Source organism: Coccinella septempunctata, chromosome 2 (genome assembly GCF_907165205.1).
Source record: "Coccinella septempunctata chromosome 2, icCocSept1.1, whole genome shotgun sequence".
NCBI classification, from domain to species: Eukaryota; Metazoa; Arthropoda; class Insecta; order Coleoptera; family Coccinellidae; genus Coccinella; species Coccinella septempunctata.
The window spans coordinates 11,045,003-11,069,596 of NC_058190.1; the positions used below are offsets into that span (position 1 = coordinate 11,045,003).

At 33.2% G+C, this 24,594-nt stretch overlaps 3 protein-coding genes across 5 annotated transcripts; all 3 read left to right on the forward strand.

Annotated features, from left to right (window-relative positions):
• The first annotated feature begins 5,296 nt into the window (after positions 1–5,296).
• LOC123307985 lies at positions 5,297–9,634 on the forward strand. 2 transcript variants are annotated; one of them, XR_006537027.1, is made up of 2 exons: positions 5,297–6,041; positions 7,451–9,634. XR_006537027.1 is itself a non-coding variant. In XM_044890501.1 (2 exons), the coding sequence occupies exons 1-2, from the start codon at positions 6,163–6,165 to the stop codon at positions 7,825–7,827; spliced, it is 462 nt and encodes a 153-aa protein (XP_044746436.1). In that variant the 5' UTR covers positions 6,084–6,162; the 3' UTR covers positions 7,828–9,634. The 2 variants fall into 2 exon arrangements, 1 of the variants encoding a protein (XP_044746436.1); XM_044890501.1 differs by lacking the exon at positions 5,297–6,041 and adding an exon at positions 6,084–6,247.
• Positions 9,635–12,206: 2,572 nt separating this feature from the next.
• Positions 12,207–16,961, forward strand: LOC123307984. 2 transcript variants are annotated; one of them, XR_006537026.1, is made up of 2 exons: positions 12,207–12,810; positions 14,220–16,961. XR_006537026.1 is itself a non-coding variant. In XM_044890500.1 (2 exons), the coding sequence occupies exons 1-2, from the start codon at positions 12,932–12,934 to the stop codon at positions 14,594–14,596; spliced, it is 462 nt and encodes a 153-aa protein (XP_044746435.1). In that variant the 5' UTR covers positions 12,853–12,931; the 3' UTR covers positions 14,597–16,961. The 2 variants fall into 2 exon arrangements, 1 of the variants encoding a protein (XP_044746435.1); XM_044890500.1 differs by lacking the exon at positions 12,207–12,810 and adding an exon at positions 12,853–13,016.
• A 4,005-nt stretch (positions 16,962–20,966) lies between these two features.
• On the forward strand, positions 20,967–23,294 carry LOC123306969 (putative exonuclease GOR). The gene is made up of 3 exons (XM_044889170.1): positions 20,967–20,975; positions 21,598–21,909; positions 22,524–23,294. Exons 1-3 carry the CDS (start codon positions 20,967–20,969, stop codon positions 23,292–23,294), a joined length of 1,092 nt encoding a protein of 363 aa, XP_044745105.1.
• Positions 23,295–24,594: the final 1,300 nt, after the last annotated feature.

Below are 24,594 nucleotides of genomic sequence, written 5' to 3' on the forward strand. Positions count from 1 at the left end.
ACGGTGAAAAATACAGTTTATCCCGCCCTCGGCGCCCTCATGCGACTGCCACCCAACTAACCGGGTGTAATTTACTGGTGTTTCAGACGTCGATAGAATAATATGGATTATTAGATCGAATTTTGAGGAGAAATAAAAACTTGTCTCATGAAAAATATACATATATTGATATTTCCACCAGAGAAAACAAATATGTTGTTTGTTCGTAGAGTGGTTCATAACGGTTGTGAACTGTACAGAGCAAGCGCAATACCATTTCAGGGTAGCTAAAATCCATTTGCGCTTGCTCTTTACAGTTCACAACCGTTGTGAACCACACTACGAACAGGCCTATGGAAATACATAAGCTATAATTATGACAACAAATATATGAGCAGAGGTAAAATGTCAATAGGGTCACATATCTTCGTAATACAATAATTATAATAACAATAATAATATTATACAAAAGGAAGAGTACTGTATAGTGTACAGTACTCCAAGCGCCTAACCGGGCGCATCGGAAGAATGATATATTAATGGAAACAACAATTCCGAAGGAATTGCCGTTCCAATGGTGTGAGTTAGTCATGAACTATCATAGGAAATCCCAGAGAATTCGAAAAATTCAAGTGCAACTGTAGACCGGTTTCGGGATCATTTTCCCTCGTCAGTACAGTATAGCACTGAATCTCTCGAGTGGAGGATGGTGGTCTTATGCGATCTTGGGGCGTCGCTTTGAGATATTCTCATCACGATACGCCACCTGTCACGCAAAGACTGAACCAAACCTCACTTTCTCTGCGGACTCCTACAACAGTTCATGGCTCCCAAGTTCAACTACTTCCCGCAGTCATCGAATGTGCAAACATTTATCAAGGACCACGGGCGAATTGAGGGGGTTCGCTCACTATGACGTACTCTGGTACGGGGAATATAATACAAAAGGAAGAGTACTGTATAGTGTACAGTACTCCAAGCGCCTAACCGGGCGCATCGGAAGAATGATATATTAATGGAAACAACAATTCCGAAGGAATTGCCGTTCCAATGGTGTGAGTTAGTCATGAACTATCATAGGAAATCCCAGAGAATTCGAAAAATTCAAGTGCAACTGTAGACAAAGTGAGGTTTGGTTCAGTCTTTGCGTGACAGGTTATCGTGATGAGAATATCTCAAAGCGACGCCCCAAGATCGCATAAGACCACCATCCTCCACTCGAGAGATTCAGTGCTATACTGTACTGACGAGGGAAAATGATCCCGAAACCGGTCTACAATTGCACTTGAATTTTTCGAATTCTCTGGGATTTCCTATGATAGTTCATGACTAACTCACACCATTGGAACGGCAATTCCTTCGGAATTGTTGTTTCCATTAATATATCGATAATAATATTGTTGATAGGAAATAGAATTGAAATTGAAAATCTTTCAATACAAAAAAACCGACTCTCCGTTTTATCTTCCTCACTGTTAGATCCCCAGGAATGCACTGACATGAAATTATTGATAATTAAAGTTTTGAATGATGATATAAAGTGTTCAACATTCCTTACTCCATGCGCTTTAAAGTACACAAAGAAGTTTTCTAAGCAAACTTAATTGAAAGCCCCAGTGAGAATATATTTAAAGTGATAATCACTGAACAGTTTTTGCCTTAAGTAGAGGAAGGCTTTCAATGTTGTCACTGTATTCTTCGAAGTGGGTGCCACAACGGATATTTTCTTTCCAGTGCAATAAAATGATGCCTAATAGCACAAAGTAGTCCTCTTCGGACATTACGGACATCCATGGGACGTCCATTTTTGGTACAATGGACGTTCTATGGACATCCGAGGGACGTACAAATTTCACAACTTTGAACCGAATTCGGACGTCCATCGCGGACGTCAAATGGATATCTCGTTGGGACCATCATTAGCTATCTCAACGGTACAAAAATTTACCACGACGTTGGCTATCCTATCTATTAGAATTTTAATGTCCTAGAACACAATGTCTTACACTCAGTCGCTTATGTTATTCTTTGTTATTCTCATTTTCATCCATACTTACTAGAAAGTTTTTACACTTGGCCCGGATTCGAACTCGCGAGTATGTGGGGACATCGCATTCTGAGACTTCGCTGCAACCGTCCTAGCTACCCAGACTATACGATATACCTACTTGTAGAAACATATTCATTATATTGTTAACTGATTTATGGAATAGTAGTCGATTAATATAGAAATACCATATAATAAAAACTAAAGTCTTAAAACTCAAACATAGATTATTTTATGATAGTAATTAATAAAATAAATTAATAAATTTATAATATTCATAGGATATTCACATACTATAAAGCGGAAAAATGGAGTTTAGTGAAAAATAATATTAAATTTTGGTGTTCATTGATATACATGTATGTATTATTTGGTCCATATTACGGACTCCTAGTGAATATCCGGTTTGGACATTCAAAAGATGTCCCTACCGGATATCCACTAGGTATCCGTGATGGACGTTATACGGACCATGTAATGTGTATATGTAATTTGGTCCATATTATGTCCATTACGGACTCCTTGTGAATATCCGGTATGGACATTTAGAAGATGTCCCTACCGGATATCCACTAGGTGTCCGTGATGGACATTATACGGACCATGTAACATATACATGTTATTTGGTCCATATTACGTCCCTTACGGACTCCTAGTGAATATCCAGTATGGACATTCAAAAGATGTCCCTACCGGATATCCACTAGATGTCCGTGATGGACGTTATACGGACCATGTAACATATACATGTTATTTGGTCCATATTACGTCCCTTACGGACTCCTAGTGAATATCCAGTATGGACATTCAAAAGATGTCCCTACCGGATATCCACTAGATGTCCGTGATGGACGTTATACGGACCATGTAACATATACATGTTATTTGGTCCATATTACGTCCAGTACGTAATACTCCTAGTGAATATCCGGTGAGGACATTCAAAAGATGTCCCTACCGTATATCCACTAGGTATACGTGATGGACGTTATACGGAGCATGTAATATATATGTTTAAGTTATATGGTCCGTACTATGTCCATCACGGACACCTAATGGATATACAGGACATATTTTTGACATTGCCTGTATTGAGTCGGTCAGGGACTATTTTGGAACTATATGATACGGACATATGTCATATAGTCCGTATTATGTCCATCACGGTCATCCAATGGATATCCGATACGGACATTGTACATGAATCGGACTTACAATGGATATATATCGTGGACGTCCTAAAACTGTCCGGAAACGGACGTCCAAAGGACATACAAATCAAGTCCATGGACGTTCCGACGTTAAATGGACATGAATTGTACGTCCCATGGACGTTGTGTGCTATTAGGATATATACTGTTGAAAATTTGTACCGCCTGCTCCCAACAAACATTGTGTTCCGTTTGAATACTAACCGCCCTCTTTGGGTTTATTAGTGGATGTCAAAGCTCTGGTTACATTCAACGAATCAAATAGCTCATCCAAGAATAGTATGAAGTCAGCTGTGTCGATAGCCTCTCTGGTAAGCTGAATCGCTTGATTTCTGAAGAGGAAAATAGTAAATTTACTGTCATAGAGGTACTACCAGGTATCTTGAACATTTTCGAAATGTACATAGCATACATACCTCCTATTAATTGTAGTTAATCCATTGATTAAGACACTTTTTGAAGGGATTGGTTGGATTGGTTTAAATAAAAACGAATAATGTTATAATTACGTGGTTCTTTGAATCAAACATTTCTTACAAGAAAATCGATTTCCTGATGAAACTGTCGACTTTAATAAATGGGTATTTTTGATTTTTAGATTTGTAATATGTTTTTTGTAAACAAGAATTTGCATTAAAACATATTGACATTGACACTGTTGGAGTTGACAAATCCAATATGTCAGAATACAGTAATCTGTGGAGAATATGACATATATTTTCGTATGCAGTGCCCCATAGCCATTGATTGCAGAACTTAAAACCGTATTTGGGGTGGGGGTAAGGAAGTGTCAAGCCCCTGACCCGAAGTGAACAGAACGTCAGAACCAAAGATTCTATAATCTTTGGTTAAAACGAGGATTTGTGATGGTTTGATGATAGTATGCGGAGATTTCAATTGTTCCACAGTTGACTGGGAGCATTTTAAGTCTGGTTAATATTTGAACCCACTCAATGTTGAGAGTAAATTTGTTAGTGTTGTAGATGCACTGACTTTTCTTGAATTGTAGCAATTTAATACTATAAAAAATGAAAATAATAGGATTTTAGATTTTTTATTATGCAATAAAACAAGAATAGAGAGTGTCACCAGATGCGATGAACCACTTGTGGGAGATGACGCTCACCATCCATGTCTCGAATTTTTATTTGACATAGGTGCTCGACATTATTTAAAAACTTATTATGCTTATTGCCACCCCTAAAAAATACCCCCAGATTTCTTTAAATTGCTCCCTTATAATATTTTCCCCAATATAAGGAAAAATATGTTAACCTTGTTTCATTTAATTGTTTCAACATATTTTTTCTTTTATTGGGGAATCGTTCAGAGTGAACCAAAACTATCCTCAGATATTTTTTAATTGCTGCCTTATAATTTTTTCACTCTAAACGATTTCCTAGTAATGAAAAAATTTCAATTGTATAATTATATTTTGTTCACTCTTAACGATTGCTCAATAAAAGAAAAAATATGTTTAAACAATTAAATATACTAAGGTTAACATATTTGTTCTTTCATTGCTGAATTGTTTAAAGTGATCAAAATATAATGATACAATTAAAATTTTTCCCAATAAAGGAAAAAATATGTTTAAACAATTAAATTAACTAACGTCTACATATTTCTTATTTTTTTGGGGAATCGTTTAAAGTGAACAAAATATAAGAATAAAATTAAAATTTTTCCTTTACTATGGAATCGTTCAAGTGAAAAAATCATAAAGCTGCAATTAAAGAAAAATGCGAATAGTTTTTGTTCGCGCTTAACGATTCCCCAATAAAAAAAACATATCTCAACAATTACTAAGTTTAATATACCTATTTCTCCTCTTATTGGGGAATCGTTTGATTAGAGTGAATAAAATATAAGAATACGATTGAAATTTTTCCCTTATTAGAGAATCGTTTAGAGTGAAAAGATTATAAGGCAACAATTAGAAAAAAATCGAGAGTACTTTTTGTTTACTCTAAAGGATTTCCCGATAACAAAAAAATATGTTGGAACAATTAAATCAAATAATGTTATCAAATTTCTTCTTTTATTAATAAATCGTTCAGATTGAACAAAATATAAAAGGATACAAACAAAATTCTTCCTTTATAAGGGAATCGTTTAAAGTGAAAAATTATTAGGCGGTAAATAAAAAAAAATCTCGAGGTAGTTTTTGTTCACTCTCAACGATTCCTCTATAAAAAAATATGTTGAATCAATTGAATCAAATATGGTTAACTTTTTTTTGCTTCTATTGGAGAATCGTTTAGAGTGAACAAAATATAAGAATATAAATCAAATTTTTTAGGGGGGATAATTAGAAAAAAGATTTAAACGACGGACTCTGGTAGAGTTTTTGATGACATTCAAAATACTTTTTGTTTGAACTTTCTACTCTGTCTATCAGCCGAGATATTCTCTGTATGGAAAATTTTTGGACTCCCTTCCGTCAACATACCATATCCATATCATATTTTTGCGAATTTATATTATCCGCCGCAAGGAGGATCCATCGACATGACGATAGTACGATTGTAGAAGGAAGACCTCAAGAATTTGATGGAAAGTATAAAGAACATGTAGAAGTGTATAATACGTACATAGCATGGATATGAAAAGGATATAATATGTGTAAATGTGAAACTCGCATATTTCCTCAGACCAGGAGTCTAGGTGAACATGTTTCACTTTTATGACCTTTCGATGACAGTTTGTTTATTTAGATTTTCCTTATCATCATAACATATAAAAAGTTATCATAAGTAGTATTCAAGAGATGAAAAGCTTTCATTTCCGATTCCTGTTTATAGGTAAGATATTTCATGTAACATTTCGATTAACCTTGTGAAGATAAACCTTTTTTATAGAGACAGAAACCAAATTTTTGTTATTAATTTCAAATCTACAAAGAAGAGAAAAACCATCTTCTATATGTATAAGGAAGGTACAGTCAAAATTAACCCTTCTCGGATAGTCATGCAGGACGTTCCGTGGATAAATGTGATAAGTAGTAGTAGTTAGTAAAAACGAAAACAAGAATCTGTTCAAAAGAAATGGTCTCATAAATTCTGAAATTTCAATCCCTTGTGGAAGTTTTGAGGTCAGCATAGAGCACTCAAATGGTATATTATTCACGCAGATGAAGTTCACCAAACAATACAAAGTCGAGATTGGTAAACCATCATAATAGCCGGAATATGCGAGTAGAATTCTGATATTTATCCACGATTGTGGAAAGATTATTTCTAAAATATCTCGATCTATTTTCAATAATATTTCCGTCCATTTTAATATCTCAATACGCGCTGAGACAACTTCTGACATTTCAATGTACCAATATCTCTCTGTTCAGAGCCTCTGGCTGTAGTTTGAAAGACGAGTGAAAAATGGCCCATAAAGTGGTTAATAAATGTTGGGTAGGCAATCAGTGAATAGTGGCTCATTAATCACAAAGAAACGGATATATTATGATCACTGTATGAATCGATTAATATAATAAGAATATTATAAATTAATATTAATAATATAATAATAAATTAAGAAAATTCCAGACGATCAATTAATTTAACACAACAATAAACTGGTGAAATAAATATGTCAACAAACAAAGATACCTATTTTTGATCCAATCTATGAATCGAAGATAATAGAATGAAAGCACTGAACACCGAAACGTCTTAATTTCGATTAAGTTACCACATTTCCAAAATTCCCAAGTACGAATTTTTTTAATCGACAACATATATTTCGTTCTCATTCGAAATCTCAGGAACCCCCTCATTCTTCATGTGGAGACACCCTGTGAATGAATTGATGGTATAACAGTATATTATAAAACTATAAGGATAAAAAAAAACGTCTCGGCTTCACATATTCTTTGATACTAGGATAAAAATTAAAATAAAATAATTATTTTTCAAATTTCCACTTCAACGTTCAGTTTCATAAATCATAATCAAACTAAACTGCCTTTAATTTGAAAGCTTCCTTTAACGTCCAGTTTCGTTATAAATTTATTGTACCTTTAAGCTTATACTTCCTTCAATATAATTTTTAGTAGGAATGAAGAAAGCTTCAAAATTAAAGGAATTATGAAGCTGGACGTTACCCTAATAGAAATATCACTTCAAGGTAGCTTATTTAAGATTGAAGTGACACTGAATTGAATTAACTAAAACACTATTTATTACTTATTCAGTATTTGATTGTTTCATTACAGATTCTGAATTGATCATCAAGTTTCTTGAATATGTAGAAGATGTAAACATATTCCTTGGAGAATTCACTGCTCTGCATATAGCTGTCAGAAGACATTTAATATTCGTGGTCGAGTATACTATAGGAAGAAATGCAGAAATCAATAAGAAGTCTAGCCTGAGCCAGTTCTCAGCTTTACATGAAGCGGTTAAATATGACACAGTGGATATAACGAGAATCCTCCTTCCTGAATGCCTTCAGAAGCTTTCATATTTTTCTGATAGTCATGAAGTTATGTCGGATTACCTTGGAAAGATTCAAAATCTCATCAAGATCAGCTTGTCCAGAATACAGTATTGGACAAGTCTTGCAGTGAAGATTTGGAATAAAAATTCATGAAAAAACTACACCATACATGTTACTTCGTGGTCGACCTACTGGTATATGCCTTTGAGAAAAAAAATGTTTCGTCTCACCATATTGAAGCTCTTTCTACTATTACTTTTTAAATGGGTTCTTAGGACTTCTCGATTTTTCGAAAACCAGGTAATATTCCCTTTAATGAACTTTTGTCTGTATCGGGAAATTCAAAACCATTTATAGTAAGTAATTCATGTACGAAGCTTCAATCTCTGCTTAGCCATGAAAGCACTAGCCATGAAAGCACTACTCTGTAATCTGTGCATGAAAGCTTATTGTTCAACATATGCCCGTCGACACTAAGATCATTTTCTCCGGCACTATAGAGATGTTATATCAGCCATGAAGTAAAATATGTAGGTATTCGTAATTCAGGAAAATAATTTGACACCCAGAATTGTTTTCTTGGGAATCCGAACTTATTATGACAACAGATATAGGTGCTTCATACAGCACTTCAACAAAAATCATTATATAACCGAAAACTTCACAGCACTTTCATCGAAGGAATTAAATTTTCATAAGAGGTTTTAACTTTTTACTTAATGCAGAACCCAAATCAAAACCGATTCTTATTTGCGTTTCTACATTCAGAAAACAGAAAAGAGTTTTTCGAGTCATTTTTTGTCAAATTAGGTTTATTAACATTATTTTATTATATGTGAAAAAAATGTTAACATTTTGACAAATGGTAATATGATTTGTGGGTAAAATCGTTCTTCTCTGGATTGCTTGTTGAAATTACTGGAGACCTAAATAAAGTTCTCGTAACCAAACACTTCATTATGATTGTTTCCGTCACCTGCTTGTACTAATCACACTGAAGTTCCTAGAGTAGTCTCATTCTGTAATGAGCAGCTTTGTTCCTATTTTATTATATACTTCTCGGACGAAAGCATTTCATTTTCCGTAACACAGTTTTGGGTTTCTTTTTTATGAAAGAGAATAAAAAATATGCTACTGAACCTAACAAGGAACTTCATGAACAATGCATGAACTGAATAAAAAAAGGTAGGTGCGGCTGTTCAAAAGGAATTAATTTTCCAAGGATCAATTACATAGAGGAACTCCATGATTTGACGAAATGACAAAAACACTAGTTAATTTTGAATCATAACACATACCTCAATTAATTCAACAGATTGCACTATTGAAATGGAGGAACCTTCGTCGGAGATTGATGAATCAGTATAGCTTTTTCTAAACATATTCTCGGCAGATAAATTGAAGTTTATTCTTGTTTTTTGTTCCATTAGGCCAAGAGAATACACGAATATATTGAACATACGATGACTAGGGTAGTAGAATATTTCGATGGATAAATGGAAATATGAAAGTTCAATGTGAAAAAACATTTTCTAAGTGTCGTAATAGTTGGCTGAAATCGGATTAAAAAAAAAAATAATTCACGAAATAACTTATACATATCGTTGAAAAAAATCGTCCCGAAAATGCTTCTATCGCTACCCACTGCTTCGATTCAATGAAACATAACGAAAGTTCTATTTTCATGACCGCTGTAGAAAAATTATATTATAGCATGAATTCAAACCGATGTCATTTTCAAATCAGATTACTCATGATTCATGAAAGGAGATGTAAATTCAAAAATGAAATTTGTGGACAGACAGGCTTTCAGACACGGCAGAAAGTCCAGACAAAAAGTATTTTAAATTTTATCAAAAAAAAAAAAAATCTCGTTTCTTATTGCCACCCCTAAAAAATACCCCCAGATTTTTTTAAATTGCTCCCTTATAATATTTTCCCCAATATAAGGAAAAATATGTTAACCTTGTTTCATTCAATTGTTTCAACATATTTTTTCTTTTATTGGGGAATCGTTCAGAGTGAACCAAAACTATCCTCAGATATTTTTTAATTGCTGCCTTATAATTTTTTCACTCTAAACGATTTCCTAGTAATGAAAAAATTTCAATTGTATAATTATATTTTGTTCACTCTTAACGATTGCTCAATAAGAGAAAAAATATGTTTAAACAATTAAATCAACTAAGGTTAACATATTTGTTCTTTCATTGCTGAATCGTTTAAAGCCTTGATTCCCAAAGTGGTCCAGGTGGACCCCCAGGGGTCTATGGAAGACTCGATGGGGGTCTACGTTGGCGTGACAAAATAATAGTGGTTCGCAGTTCGTAAGCGGGGATCCACAAAAATTTATCTGGTCTCGATAGTGAAGAACTAAAATGTAGGTTTGACTTCACCTATCAACGTAGGCAGATAACATTTTGAGAGTAAGAGATTGCTCTTACATACTGATGAAGTACGCTGGTTATCGAAAGGTGCATGTTTATCAAGAATATATCACTTTTTGAATCTGTTCTAGAGTTTTTGGATAGTAAAGATCCAGATTTAAAAAAAAAAACCTGATCAATTCGAAAGCAGACAGATTTGTTCAAACAATTTAATGACCTCAACTTACAATAAAGGGATAGCCTCAATTTAATAAAAACAAAGGGTGTAATCTCAGCTTTTCTTGGAAAATTGAAATTTATGAAGCAGACTATTAGTCGGCGAGAATTTTCTCATTTCTCCAACTTGTCACAGGTAGAATGCCTTGATGAGGATATTCAGACATACGTTCAACATTTAATCGCCCTGCATGATGACATTAAAATCAGATTTGAAGATATCTTGACAATAGAAATACCACCATGGATCATAAATCCATTTGATGAAACGGAAATGGGGATTGTGATATTACAAGAAAAGCTACTTGAACTCAGCATTGGAGGAGCTGAAGGTTAAATTCAAGAAGTGGGTATCAAACATTTTGGCTGCAGGCAGAAATACCCGAAAAATATCCTGGACTGGAATTGCGAGAAAGCTTCTGATAGCCTTTCCCTCGTCATATCTTGTCGAAAAAAGTGTCGTCACAAATCTTTCAACAAACGGAGCGGATTGAATATCACAGAACGGGGAAATTTGCGGTTATTCCTAACAAAACTGAAGCAAAATATTGATAATTTGCTGTCAATCCATCAAGTACATACCTCCCATTAAAATAATGAGTTATTGTAGAAGTTATATTACGTTATTAATGTTTGATTTTAGTTATACTGTTATCATATTAAGCCCGTTTGCAACAGCCGAGAATTCTGTGGAGAATTCTCTACAAAATTCTCGCAAGAAAACGGCAGAGATTATTTAGTACGCAACTCAACAGAGAATTCTACCGAAAGTGCGTATGTAACAGTACATAATTCACGGCGCATGAAATCTCGAGTAAATTTTCTAGAGAATTCTCGGCTGTTGCAAACGGGCTTTACAGTATAATATTCTCGATAATATTATTTGAAATTATTACATATTTGAATATTAGAGAGAATATAGGTACTATTTCTAAATAAAATAAAAGAGAATTGATTGATTCCTTGTGCTGTCAGTGAATGACGAAAAAGAAAAGTTGGATGGAATTACTTTTTTCATTGGCCAACTTTACTTTTCTGACAACCACTCACAGTACAATAAATCAATTAATCAACCAATTATTCTCAGATTTTTTTCGAAAACTGTTAATTCGCCTTAACGCAAATTTCTATAGTTTGCTTTAGTCTTCACATTTTTTGTTTTGAGTTTTGGGAATATGATAGAAATGTAGGCAGGGGGTCCACCGAAACTAGCAAAATTTTGAAAGTGGTCCATGAGAGAAAAAAGTTTGGGAACCTCTGGTTTAAAGGGATCAAAATATAATGATACAATTAAAATTTTTCCCAATAAAGGAAAAAATATGTTTAAACAATTAAATTAACTAACGTCTACATATTTCTTATTTTTTTGGGGAATCGTTTAAAGTGAACAAAATATAAGAATAAAATTAAAATTTTTCCCTTACTATGGAATCGTTCAAGTGAAAAAATCATAAAGCTGCAATTAAAGAAAAATGCGAATAGTTTTTGTTCGCGCTTAACGATTCCCCAATAAAAAAAACATATCTCAACAATTACTAAGTTTAATATACCTATTTCTCCTTTTATTGGGGAATCGTTTGATTAGAGTGAATAAAATATAAGAATACGATTGAAATTTTTCCCTTATTAGAGAATCGTTTAGAGTGAAAAGATTATAAGGCAACAATAAGAAAAAAATCGAGAGTACTTTTTGTTTACTCTAAAGGATTTCCCGATAAAAAAAAATATGTTGGAACAATTAAATCAAATAATGTTATCAAATTTCTTCTTTTATTAATAAATCGTTCAGATTGAACAAAATATAAAAGGATACGAACAAAATTCTTCCTTTATAAGGGAATCGTTTAAAGTGAAAAATTATTAGGCGGTAAATAAAAAAAAATCTCGAGGTAGTTTTTGTTCACTCTCAACGATTTCTCTATAAAAAAATATGTTGAATCAATTGAATCAAATATGGTTAACTTTTTTTTGCTTCTATTGGAGAATCGTTTAGAGTGAACAAAATATAAGAATATAATTCAAATTTTTTAGGGGGGATAATTAGAAAAAAGATTTAAACGACGGACTCTGGTAGAGTTTTTGATGACATTCAAAATACTTTTTGTTTGAACTTTCTACTCTGTCTATCAGCCGAGATATTCTCTGTATGGAAAATTTTTGGACTCCCTTCCGTCAACATACCATATCCATATCATATTTTTGCGAATTTATATTATCCGCCGCAAGGAGGATCCATCGACATGACGATAGTACGATTGTAGAAGGAAGACCTCAAGAATTTGATGGAAAGTATAAAGAACATGTAGAAGTGTATAATACGTACATAGCATGGATATGAAAAGGATATAATATGTGTAAATGTGAAACTCGCATATTTCCTCAGACCAGGAGTCTAGGTGAACATGTTTCACTTTTATGACCTTTCGATGACAGTTTGTTTATTTAGATTTTCCTTATCATCATAACATATAAAAAGTTATCATAAGTAGTATTCAAGAGATGAAAAGCTTTCATTTCCGATTCCTGTTTATAGGTAAGATATTTCATGTAACATTTCGATTAACCTTGTGAAGATAAACCTTTTTTATAGAGACAGAAACCAAATTTTTGTTATTAATTTCAAATCTACAAAGAAGAGAAAAACCATCTTCTATATGTATAAGGAAGGTACAGTCAAAATTAACCCTTCTCGGATAGTCATGCAGGACGTTCCGTGGATAAATGTGATAAGTAGTAGTAGTTAGTAAAAACGAAAACAAGAATCTGTTCAAAAGAAATGGTCTCATAAATTCTGAAATTTCAATCCCTTGTGGAAGTTTTGAGGTCAGCATAGAGCACTCAAATGGTATATTATTCACGCAGATGAAGTTCACCAAACAATACAAAGTCGAGATTGGTAAACCATCATAATAGCCGGAATATGCGAGTAGAATTCTGATATTTATCCACGATTGTGGAAAGATTATTTCTAAAATATCTCGATCTATTTTCAATAATATTTCCGTCCATTTTAATATCTCAATACGCGCTGAGACAACTTCTGACATTTCAATGTACCAATATCTCTCTGTTCAGAGCCTCTGGCTGTAGTTTGAAAGACGAGTGAAAAATGGCCCATGAAGTGGTTAATAAATGTTGGGTAGGCAATCAGTGAATAGTGGCTCATTAATCACAAAGAAACGGATATATTATGATCACTGTATGAATCGATTAATATAATAAGAATATTATAAATTAATATTAATAATATAATAATAAATTAAGAAAATTCCAGACGATCAATTAATTTAACACAACAATAAACTGGTGAAATAAATATGTCAACAAACAAAGATACCTATTTTTGATCCAATCTATGAATCGAAGATAATAGAATGAAAGCACTGAACACCGAAACGTCTTAATTTCGATTAAGTTACCACATTTCCAAAATTCCCAAGTACGAATTTTTTTAATCGACAACATATATTTCGTTCTCATTCGAAATCTCAGGAACCCCCTCATTCTTCATGTGGAGACACCCTGTGAATGAATTGATGGTATAACAGTATATTATAAAACTATAAGGATAAAAAAAAACGTCTCGGCTTCACATATTCTTTGATACTAGGATAAAAATTAAAATAAAATAATTATTTTTCAAAATTCCACTTCAACGTTCAGTTTCATAAATCATAATCAAACTAAACTGCCTTTAATTTGAAAGCTTCCTTTAACGTCCAGTTTCGTTATAAATTTATTGTACCTTTAAGCTTATACTTCCTTCAATATAATTTTTAGTAGGAATGAAGAAAGCTTCAAAATTAAAGGAATTATGAAGCTGGACGTTACCCTAATAGAAATATCACTTCAAGGTAGCTTATTTAAGATTGAAGTGACACTGAATTGAATTAACTAAAACACTATTTATTACTTATTCAGTATTTGATTGTTTCATTACAGATTCTGAATTGATCATCAAGTTTCTTGAATATGTAGAAGATGTAAACATATTCCTTGGAGAATTCACTGCTCTGCATATAGCTGTCAGAAGACATTTAATATTCGTGGTCGAGTATACTATAGGAAGAAATGCAGAAATCAATAAGAAGTCTAGCCTGAGCCAGTTCTCAGCTTTACATGAAGCGGTTAAATATGACACAGTGGATATAACGAGAATCCTCCTTCCTGAATGCCTTCAGAAGCTTTCATATTTTTCTGATAGTCATGAAGTTATGTCGGATTACCTTGGAAAGATTCAAAATCTCATCAAGATCAGCTTGTCCAGAATACAGTATTGGACAAGTCTTGCAGTGAAGATTTGGAATAAAAATTCATGAAAAAACTACACCATACATGTTACTTCGTGGTCGACCTACTGGTATATGCCTTTGAGAAAAAAAATGTTTCGTCTCACCATATTGAAGCTCTTTCTACTATTACTTTTTAAATGGGTTCTTAGGACTTCTCGATTTTTCGAAAACCAGGTAATATTCCCTTTAATGAACTTTTGTCTGTATCGGGAAATTCAAAACCATTTATAGTAAGTAATTCATGTACGAAGCTTCAATCTCTGCTTAGCCATGAAAGCACTAGCCATGAAAGCACTACTCTGTAATCTGTGCATGAAAGCTTATTGTTCAACATATGCCCGTCGACACTAAGATCATTTTCTCCGGCACTATAGAGATGTTATATCAGCCATGAAGTAAAATATGTAGGTATTCGTAATTCAGGAAAATAATTTGACACCCAGAATTGTTTTCTTGGGAATCCGAACTTATTATGACAACAGATATAGGTGCTTCATACAGCACTTCAACAAAAATCATTATATAACCGAAAACTTCACAGCACTTTCATCGAAGGAATTAAATTTTCATAAGAGGTTTTAACTTTTTACTTAATGCAGAACCCAAATCAAAACCGATTCTTATTTGCGTTTCTACATTCAGAAAACAGAAAAGAGTTTTTCGAGTCATTTTTTGTCAAATTAGGTTTATTAACATTATTTTATTATATGTGAAAAAAATGTTAACATTTTGACAAATGGTAATATGATTTGTGGGTAAAATCGTTCTTCTCTGGATTGCTTGTTGAAATTACTGGAGACCTAAATAAAGTTCTCGTAACCAAACACTTCATTATGATTGTTTCCGTCACCTGCTTGTACTAATCACACTGAAGTTCCTAGAGTAGTCTCATTCTGTAATGAGCAGCTTTGTTCCTATTTTATTATATACTTCTCGGACGAAAGCATTTCATTTTCCGTAACACAGTTTTGGGTTTCTTTTTTATGAAAGAGAATAAAAAATATGCTACTGAACCTAACAAGGAACTTCATGAACAATGCATGAACTGAATAAAAAAAGGTAGGTGCGGCTGTTCAAAAGGAATTAATTTTCCAAGGATCAATTACATAGAGGAACTCCATGATTTGACGAAATGACAAAAACACTAGTTAATTTTGAATCATAACACATACCTCAATTAATTCAACAGATTGCACTATTGAAATGGAGGAACCTTCGTCGGAGATTGATGAATCAGTATAGCTTTTTCTAAACATATTCTCGGCAGATAAATTGAAGTTTATTCTTGTTTTTTGTTCCATTAGGCCAAGAGAATACACGAATATATTGAACATACGATGACTAGGGTAGTAGAATATTTCGATGGATAAATGGAAATATGAAAGTTCAATGTGAAAAAACATTTTCTAAGTGTCGTAATAGTTGGCTGAAATCGGATTAAAAAAAAAAATAATTCACGAAATAACTTATACATATCGTTGAAAAAAATCGTCCCGAAAATGCTTCTATCGCTACCCACTGCTTCGATTCAATGAAACATAACGAAAGTTCTATTTTCATGACCGCTGTAGAAAAATTATATTATAGCATGAATTCAAACCGATGTCATTTTCAAATCAGATTACTCATGATTCATGAAAGGAGATGTAAATTCAAAAATGAAATTTGTGGACAGACAGGCTTTCAGACACGGCAGAAAGTCCAGACAAAAAGTATTTTAAATTTTATCAAAAAAAAAAAAAATCTCGTTTCTTATTGCCACCCCTAAAAAATACCCCCAGATTTTTTTAAATTGCTCCCTTATAATATTTTCCCCAATATAAGGAAAAATATGTTAACCTTGTTTCATTTAATTGTTTCAACATATTTTTTCTTTTATTGGGGAATCGTTCAGAGTGAACCAAAACTATCCTCAGATATTTTTTAATTGCTGCCTTATAATTTTTTCACTCTAAACGATTTCCTAGTAATGAAAAAATTTCAATTGTATAATTATATTTTGTTCACTCTTAACGATTGCTCAATAAGAGAAAAAATATGTTTAAACAATTAAATCAACTAAGGTTAACATATTTGTTCTTTCATTGCTGAATCGTTTAAAGTGATCAAAATATAATGATACAATTAAAATTTTTCCCAATAAAGGAAAAAATATGTTTAAACAATTAAATTAACTAACGTCTACATATTTCTTATTTTTTTGGGGAATCGTTTAAAGTGAACAAAATATAAGAATAAAATTAAAATTTTTCCTTTACTATGGAATCGTTCAAGTGAAAAAATCATAAAGCTGCAATTAAAGAAAAATGCGAATAGTTTTTGTTCGCGCTTAACGATTCCCCAATAAAAAAAACATATCTCAACAATTACTAAGTTTAATATACCTATTTCTCCTTTTATTTGGGAATCGTTTGATTAGAGTGAATAAACTATAAGAATACGATTGAAATTTTTCCCTTATTAGAGAATCGTTTAGAGTGAAAAGATTATAAGGCAACAATTAGAAAAAAATCGAGAGTACTTTTTGTTTACTCTAAAGGATTTCCCGATAAAAAAAAAATATGTTGGAACAATTAAATCAAATAATGTTATCAAATTTCTTCTTTTATTGGGAAATCGTTCAGAGTGAACAAAATATAAAAGGATACAAACAAAATTCTTCCTTTATAAGGGAATCGTTTAAAGTGAAAAATTATTAGGCGGTAAATAAAAAAAATCTCGAGGTAGTTTTTGTTCACTCTCAACGATTCCTCTATAAAAAAATATGTTGAATCAATTGAATCAAATATGGTTAACATTTTTTTCCTTCTATTGGAGAATCGGTTAGAGTGAACAAAATATGAGAATATAATTCAAATAACGACGGACTCTGGTAGAGTTTTTGATGACATTCAAAATACTTTTTGTTTGAACTTTCTACTCTGTCTATCAGCCGAGATATTCTCTGTATGGAAAATTTTTGGACTCCCTTCCGTCAACATACCATATCCATATCATATTCTTGCGAATTTATATTATACGCCGCAAGGAGGACTCATCGACATGACGATAGTACGATTGTAGAAGGAAGACCTTAAGAATTTGATGGAACGTATAATGCACATTTAGAAGTGTACATAGCATGGATATGAAAAGGATATAATATGTGTGAATATGAAACTCGCATATTCCCTCAGACCAGGAGTCTAGGTGAACATGTTTCACTTTTATGACATTTCGATGACAGTTTGTTTATTTAGATTTTCCTTATCATCATAACATATAAAAAGTTATCATAAGTAGTATTCAGGAGATGAAAAGCTTTCATTTCCGATTCCTGTTTATAGGTAAGATATTTCATGTAACATTTCGATTAACCTTGTGAAAATAAACCTTTTTTATAGAGACAGACACCGAATTTTTGTTATTAATTTCAAATCTACAAAGAAGAGAAAAACCATCTTCTATATGTATAAGGAAGGTACAGTCAAAATTAACCCTTCCCGGATAGTCATGCAGGACGTTCCGTGGATAAATGTGATAAGTAGTAGTAGTTAGTAAAAACGAAAACAAGAATCTGTTCAAAAGAAATGGTCTCATAAATTCTGAAATTTCAATCCCTTGTGGAAGTTTTGAGGTCAGCATAGAGCACTCAAATGGTATATTATTCACGCAGATGAAGTTCACCAAACAATACAAAGTCGAGTTTGGTAAACCATCATAATAGCCGTAATATGCGAGTAGAATTCTGATATTTATCCACGATTGTGGAAAGATTATTTCTAAAATATCTCGATCTATTTTCAATAATATTTCCATCCATTTTAATATCTCAATACGCGCTGAGGCAACTTCTGACATTTCATTATTGCAATGTACCAATATCTCTCTGTTCAGAGCCTCTGGCTGTAGTTTGAAAGACGAGTGAAAAATGGCCCATAAAGTGGTTAATAAATGTTGGGTAGGCAATCAGTGAATAGTGGCTCATTAATCACAAGGAAACGGATATATTATGATCACTGTATGAATCGATTAATATAATAAGATTAATATAAATTAATATTAATAATATAATAATAAATTAAGAAAATTCCAGACGATCAATTAATTTAACACAACAATAAACTGGTGAAATAAATATGTCAACAAACAAAGATACCTATTTTTGATCCAATCTATGAATCGAAGATGATAGAATGAAAGCACTGGACACCGAAACGTCTTAATTTCGATTAAGTTACCACATTTCCAAAATTCTCAAGTACGAATTTTTTTAATCGACAACATATATTTCGTTCTCATTCGAAATCTCAGGAACCCCCTCATTCTTCATGTGAAGACACCCTGTGAATGAATTGATGGTATAACAGTATATTATAAAACTATAAGGATAAAAAAAAACGTCTCGGCTTCACATATTCTTTGATACTAGGAAAAAAATTAAAATAAAATAATTATTTTTCAAAATTCCACTTCAACGGTCAGTTTCATAAATCATAATCAAACTAATCTGCCTTTAATTTGAAAGCTTCCTTTAACGTCCAGTTTCGTTATAAATTTATTGTACCTTTAAGCTTATACTTCCTTCAATATAATTTTTAGTAGGAATGAAGAAAGCTTCAAAATTAAAGGAATTATGAAGCTAGACGTTACCCTAATAGAAATATCACTTCAAGGTAGCTTATTTAAGCTTAAAGTGACACTGAATTGAATGAACTAAAACACTATTTATTACTTATTCAGTATTTGATTGTTTCATTACAGATTCTGAATTGATCATCAAGTTTCTTGAATATGTAGAAGATGTAAACATATTCCTTGGAGAATTAACTGTACTGTATATAGCTGTCAGAAGACATTTAATATTCGTGGTCGAGTATACTATAGGAAGAAATGCAGAAATCAATAAGAAGTCTAGCCTGAGCCAGTTCTCAGCTTTACATGAAGCGGTAAGATCTGAAAGAGTGGATATAACGAGAATCCTCCTTCCTGAATGCCTCCAGAGACTTTCATATTTTTCTGATAGTCATGAAGTTATGTCGGATTACCTTGGAAAGATTCAAAATCTCATCAAGATCAGCTTGTCCAGAATACAGTATTGAACTGAATATTTCGAATAAAAAAATTCATGGAAAAACTACACCATACATGTCACTTCATGGTCGACCATCTGGTATACGCCTTTGAGAAAAAAAATGTTTTCGATCGTCTCACCATATTGAAGCTCTTTCTACTATTACTTTTTAAATGGGTTCTTAGGACTTCTCGATTTTTCGAAAACCAGGTAATATTCCCTTTAATGAACTTTTGTCTGTATCGGGAAATTAAAAACCATTTTTAGTAAGTAATTCATGTACGAAGCTTCAATCTCTGCTTAGCCATGAAAGCTTATTGTTCAACATATGACCGTCGACACTAAGATCATTTTCTCCGGCACTATAGAGATGTTATATCAGCCATGAAGTAAAATATGTAGGTATTCGTAATTCAGGAAAATAATTTGAGACCCAGAATTGTTTTCTTGGGAATCCGAACTAATTTATGAAAACAGACAACAGATATATGTGCTTCATACAGCATTTCAACAAAAATCATTCTATAACCGAAAACTTCACAGCACTTCCATTGAAGGAATTGAATTTTCATAAAAGGATATAACTTTTAACTTAATGCAGAACCCGAATCAAAACCGATTCTATAATAATTTGCGTTTCTACATTCAGAAAACAGAAAAGAGTTTTTCGAGTCATTTTTTGTCAAATTAAGTTAATCAACTTTATTTTATTATATGTGAAAAAAATGTTAACATTTTGACAAGTGGTAATATGATTTGTGGGTAAAATCGTTCTTCTCTGGATTGCTTGTTGAAATTACTGGAGACCTAGTGAAAGTTCTCGTAACCAAACACTTCATTATGATTGTTTCCGTCACCTGCTTGTACTAATCACACTGAAGTTCCTAGAGTAGTCTCATTCTGTAATGAGCAGCTTTGTTCCTATTTTATTATATATTTTTCGGACGAATGCATTTCATTTTCCTTAACACAGTTTTCGGTTTCTTTTTTATGAAAGAGAATGAAAAATATGCGACTGAACCCAACAAGGAACTTCATGAACAATGTATGAGCTGAATAAAAAAAGGTAGGTGCGGCTGTTCAGAAGGAATTAATTTTCCAAGGATCAATCACATAGAGGAACTCCATGATTTAGCGAAATGACAAAAACACTAGTTAATTTTGAATCATAACACATACCTCAATTAATTCAACAGATTGCACTATTGAAATGAAGGAACCTTCGTCGGAGATTGATGAATCAGGATAGCTTTTTCTTAACATATTCTCGGCAGATAAATTGAAGTTTATTTTTGTTTTTTGTTCCATTAGGCCAAGAGAATACACGAATATATTGAACATACGATGACTAGGGTAGTAGAATATTTCGATGGATAAATGGAAACATGAAAGTTCAATGTGAAAAAACATTTTCTAAGTTTTATTTTCATGACCGCTGTAGAAAAATTATATTATAGCATGAATTCAAACCAATGTCATTTTCAAATCAGATTACTCATGATTGATGAAAGGAGATGTAAATTCATAAGTGAAATTTGTGGACAGACAGGCTCTCAGACAAGGTAGAAAGTCCAGACAAAAAGTATTTTAAATTTGATCAAAAACTCTACCAGAACCCGTCGCAAAATTCTCGTTTCCTATTACCACCCCTAAAAAATACCCCCAGATTTTTTTAAATTGCTCCCTTATAATTTTTCCCCAATATAAGGAAAAATGGTAAAGAAAAAAATTGTTTCTTTCGACCTCAAGAATCAACTGTTAGAATAATTTTCCAACTTCTTTCAAAATAATTGAAACAGCCCAGTAAAAAACACCATGAAAAATTCATTACTTTTTCAGTAAATTGAGATGATTCAATTCAATTCAGCGTTTTGAAAATTAGGTCTTCCAACAACAATCATCCGGATTGTTGCATCAATTAAATAAAAGTTAATTTTATTCTGTGTCCCATACTAATCTTGAATTTTTTTTCCAGAATTTGGTACAGCCACCAGCTTGGCACACACCCCAGTTTTTACAGCCACCGGTCCTCCAACCTACCCAGAATTTTCATCAGAATGTTTCTCATCAAGTTGCCAGTCCTCGTTACAATAATGTGCCTCAAAGCCATTATGAGGTGAACGGGATAACTTATTACGGCCAGCCAAGTGCCAGTGCCAACATTCATATAGCTTCAGCGAACAAGCAGCAAAGAAGACCTTTATTGCACGAAGAAAGTGACAAGGATGAGAAGAGGTTCAGGAGGCACCACAACGATATAGTCAACGTCGGCATTCAAGTTTTTACGGTAAGTCGACCACTCTGCGATTACAAAAATAATGATGTTATGTATAATTAGAACAAGGAGGGAAAGTTCTTCAGTTCACAAGTTTCATGCTAGTAACTATTAGTTTCGAGACTTTTTGAATTGGTCTCAAGACTTGAAAGATTCAGGGTTCAATGTTGAAATACCTTTTATAATATACAGTCTTTTCTTCTCAAAATAAGGTGGCTCAAATGTATAATTAGAAAAAGGAGAGAAAGTTCTTCTGTCCAGAAGTTTCATGCTTGTAACTACTAGTTTCGAGACTTTTTGAATCGGTCTCAAGTCTTGAAAGTTTCAGGGTTCAATGTTGAAATACCTTTCATAATATACAGTCTTTTCTTCTCAAATGAAGGTGGCTCAAATGACAGTATCTTAATCTGACATCTTTGAATACCTGCAGACTCTTTACCCACCGCTGAAAGTTCATAGGTACATCATAGAGTCTTTTTTTTCCTTTTCGCTATCTAATCTTCAAAATCCACTAGATCCCTGACCATTTTTGACACTGAGATTCAGCGTCATTGGCGTATTCATCAATCAACTTTTATTTTCCAGAAAAACAATCCGAAATTGGCTCACCGAGGTGTCCCCAGCAGAGGCCTAATAAGAAGAAATGTAAGAAGCCGTTCCCCAACGTTTACAAACCGATTCGTTCGGCAAGGGACGAAACACCATCACAAGATTGTAGCGAAAATAGAACAGGTGCCAAAGAAAGGAATAACCCCCATAGGGTGGAAGCCGCTGTTTCGCCAGTGTTCGGATTGACCGAAGAAAAACTGTACAACCTCCTCATCCAGTACACCGTAGCTCCGGAGGATCTCTTTTCCAATGGTTTTCCACAGGTGGATAAGGTTAAGAACCAAGTCCGCCTGTACAAACATTGTTTCGGAAAACCTTTCAGGATCCCGAAGAGATTGGCTGGTATTGAGGAGGATTTTGATCGGAATTCACCGACAGCAGTTGAGAGGACCTGCGTTAGGTGTAACGATCAGTTCTTCGTCAACGAACACGGTTACTTGACGAAACAGCAGTGCTTCTACCACTGGGGGAAAATATCGTACTGCCGCCATACATGTTGCGAAAATACTCCGGGATCCAAAGGTTGCACTTCATCAAAACACGACGTATGGAATGGTACAGTGGCCGGGATCAACGAGCCCCTGCAAGGTTTCGTGAGCACAAAACGCAGCGAAAAGGTTTTCGCTGTAGACTGCGAAATGTGCTACACCGTGCGAGGCTTGGAACTTTGCAGGGTAACCGTTTTGGGTTTTGATGGTGCCACAGTGTACGATTATTTTGTGCAACCGGAGGAAGAAGTTGTGGACTACAATACTAGATTTTCCGGAATGACCGAAAGTGATGTGTAGGCCCAAAGTAGAAAACTTTCCAACAGGTGCAGAGTGATTTATTGGACTTCATTGACGAGGACACCATTCTGATAGGACACGCGTTGGACAATGATTTGCGAGTGTTGAAACTGGTCCATTCTAAAATTGTGGACACGTCTCTGGTTTTCCCTCACGAGCGTGGTTTTCCCTTCAGGAACTCGTTAAAGCAGTTGATGTCAGTTCATCTGAACAAAGCAATTCAGACATCCGATAATGGACATAGTCCATATGAGGATGCTCTGAGTTGCTTGGAGCTGATAATGGTTAAAACAAAACTGCACTACGCTCAGAGACGTCTCACAATTTGAGAAGAGACCAGTTCGCAAGATCTTGTCCAACGATCTCATCATGAATTATGTATATAGGTACAACACAACATGTGATACAAAACTAAAATTTTTATGTATATATTTTATATGATCTCAGTATGTTAGCTAATTGTTAATTTAATTGGTTGTGTTACTTTTAAATTGACCGCACTTATGTATATATGTTTATATTACAAATAAAACTTTGTTTTCAAATTGAATTAGGACATTTCAATCTATTACCAAACTTTTGATAGCAAAAAGTTAAAAAAATGTCTAAATTAGTTTCATATGATTACTATAAAGATTTTCCTAAACGTATTTCCAATAAACTGATTTTAAAACAAAATTGTATAATGAATATAATTTTATATCGACAATTTTGTCATTTTTACTTATGGACAAATTTCTATCTATCACCGTCCACTATTTGTATATTATTGTAAATATCTACTTTTTTATGTTAATCTTAAGTTCCAATCATGGCTGTGCTGTCAATGTACAAATTATTTTATGAATAATAATAGAAGTTCTTTTCAAATTTTTTCTTTTATTACTTAATTGCATACGAAATACATACATATTTGAGGGGTTTGCATCTACTTATTTACGCCAGGCTTATAAGTCTGGTGACTGTTATAGAATTCAGAGAAAGCCTGCCTTGAATAAATTGAAGCAAAGCCTCCGATAACGCTCAATAAATATACCAATCAAAAAATATTCCTAGAACCATCATAGTAAAATATTTCCCTTCATGAATTCTGGACATCTTTGAAGATATGACGAAATCAATTATCCTGCAGAAATTCCTTGAATGGATAAATAATCAGACGAAGCACTTGTCTCATACAATACTCTATAATTGAATCGTTTCAATATAATTTGATTTTTCCGTTAAAAATCAGAGTTCCCTCATTTAGATATCCCTCCCAACGAAAAATCGTCGTAGATATTAATGAGATACCTACATA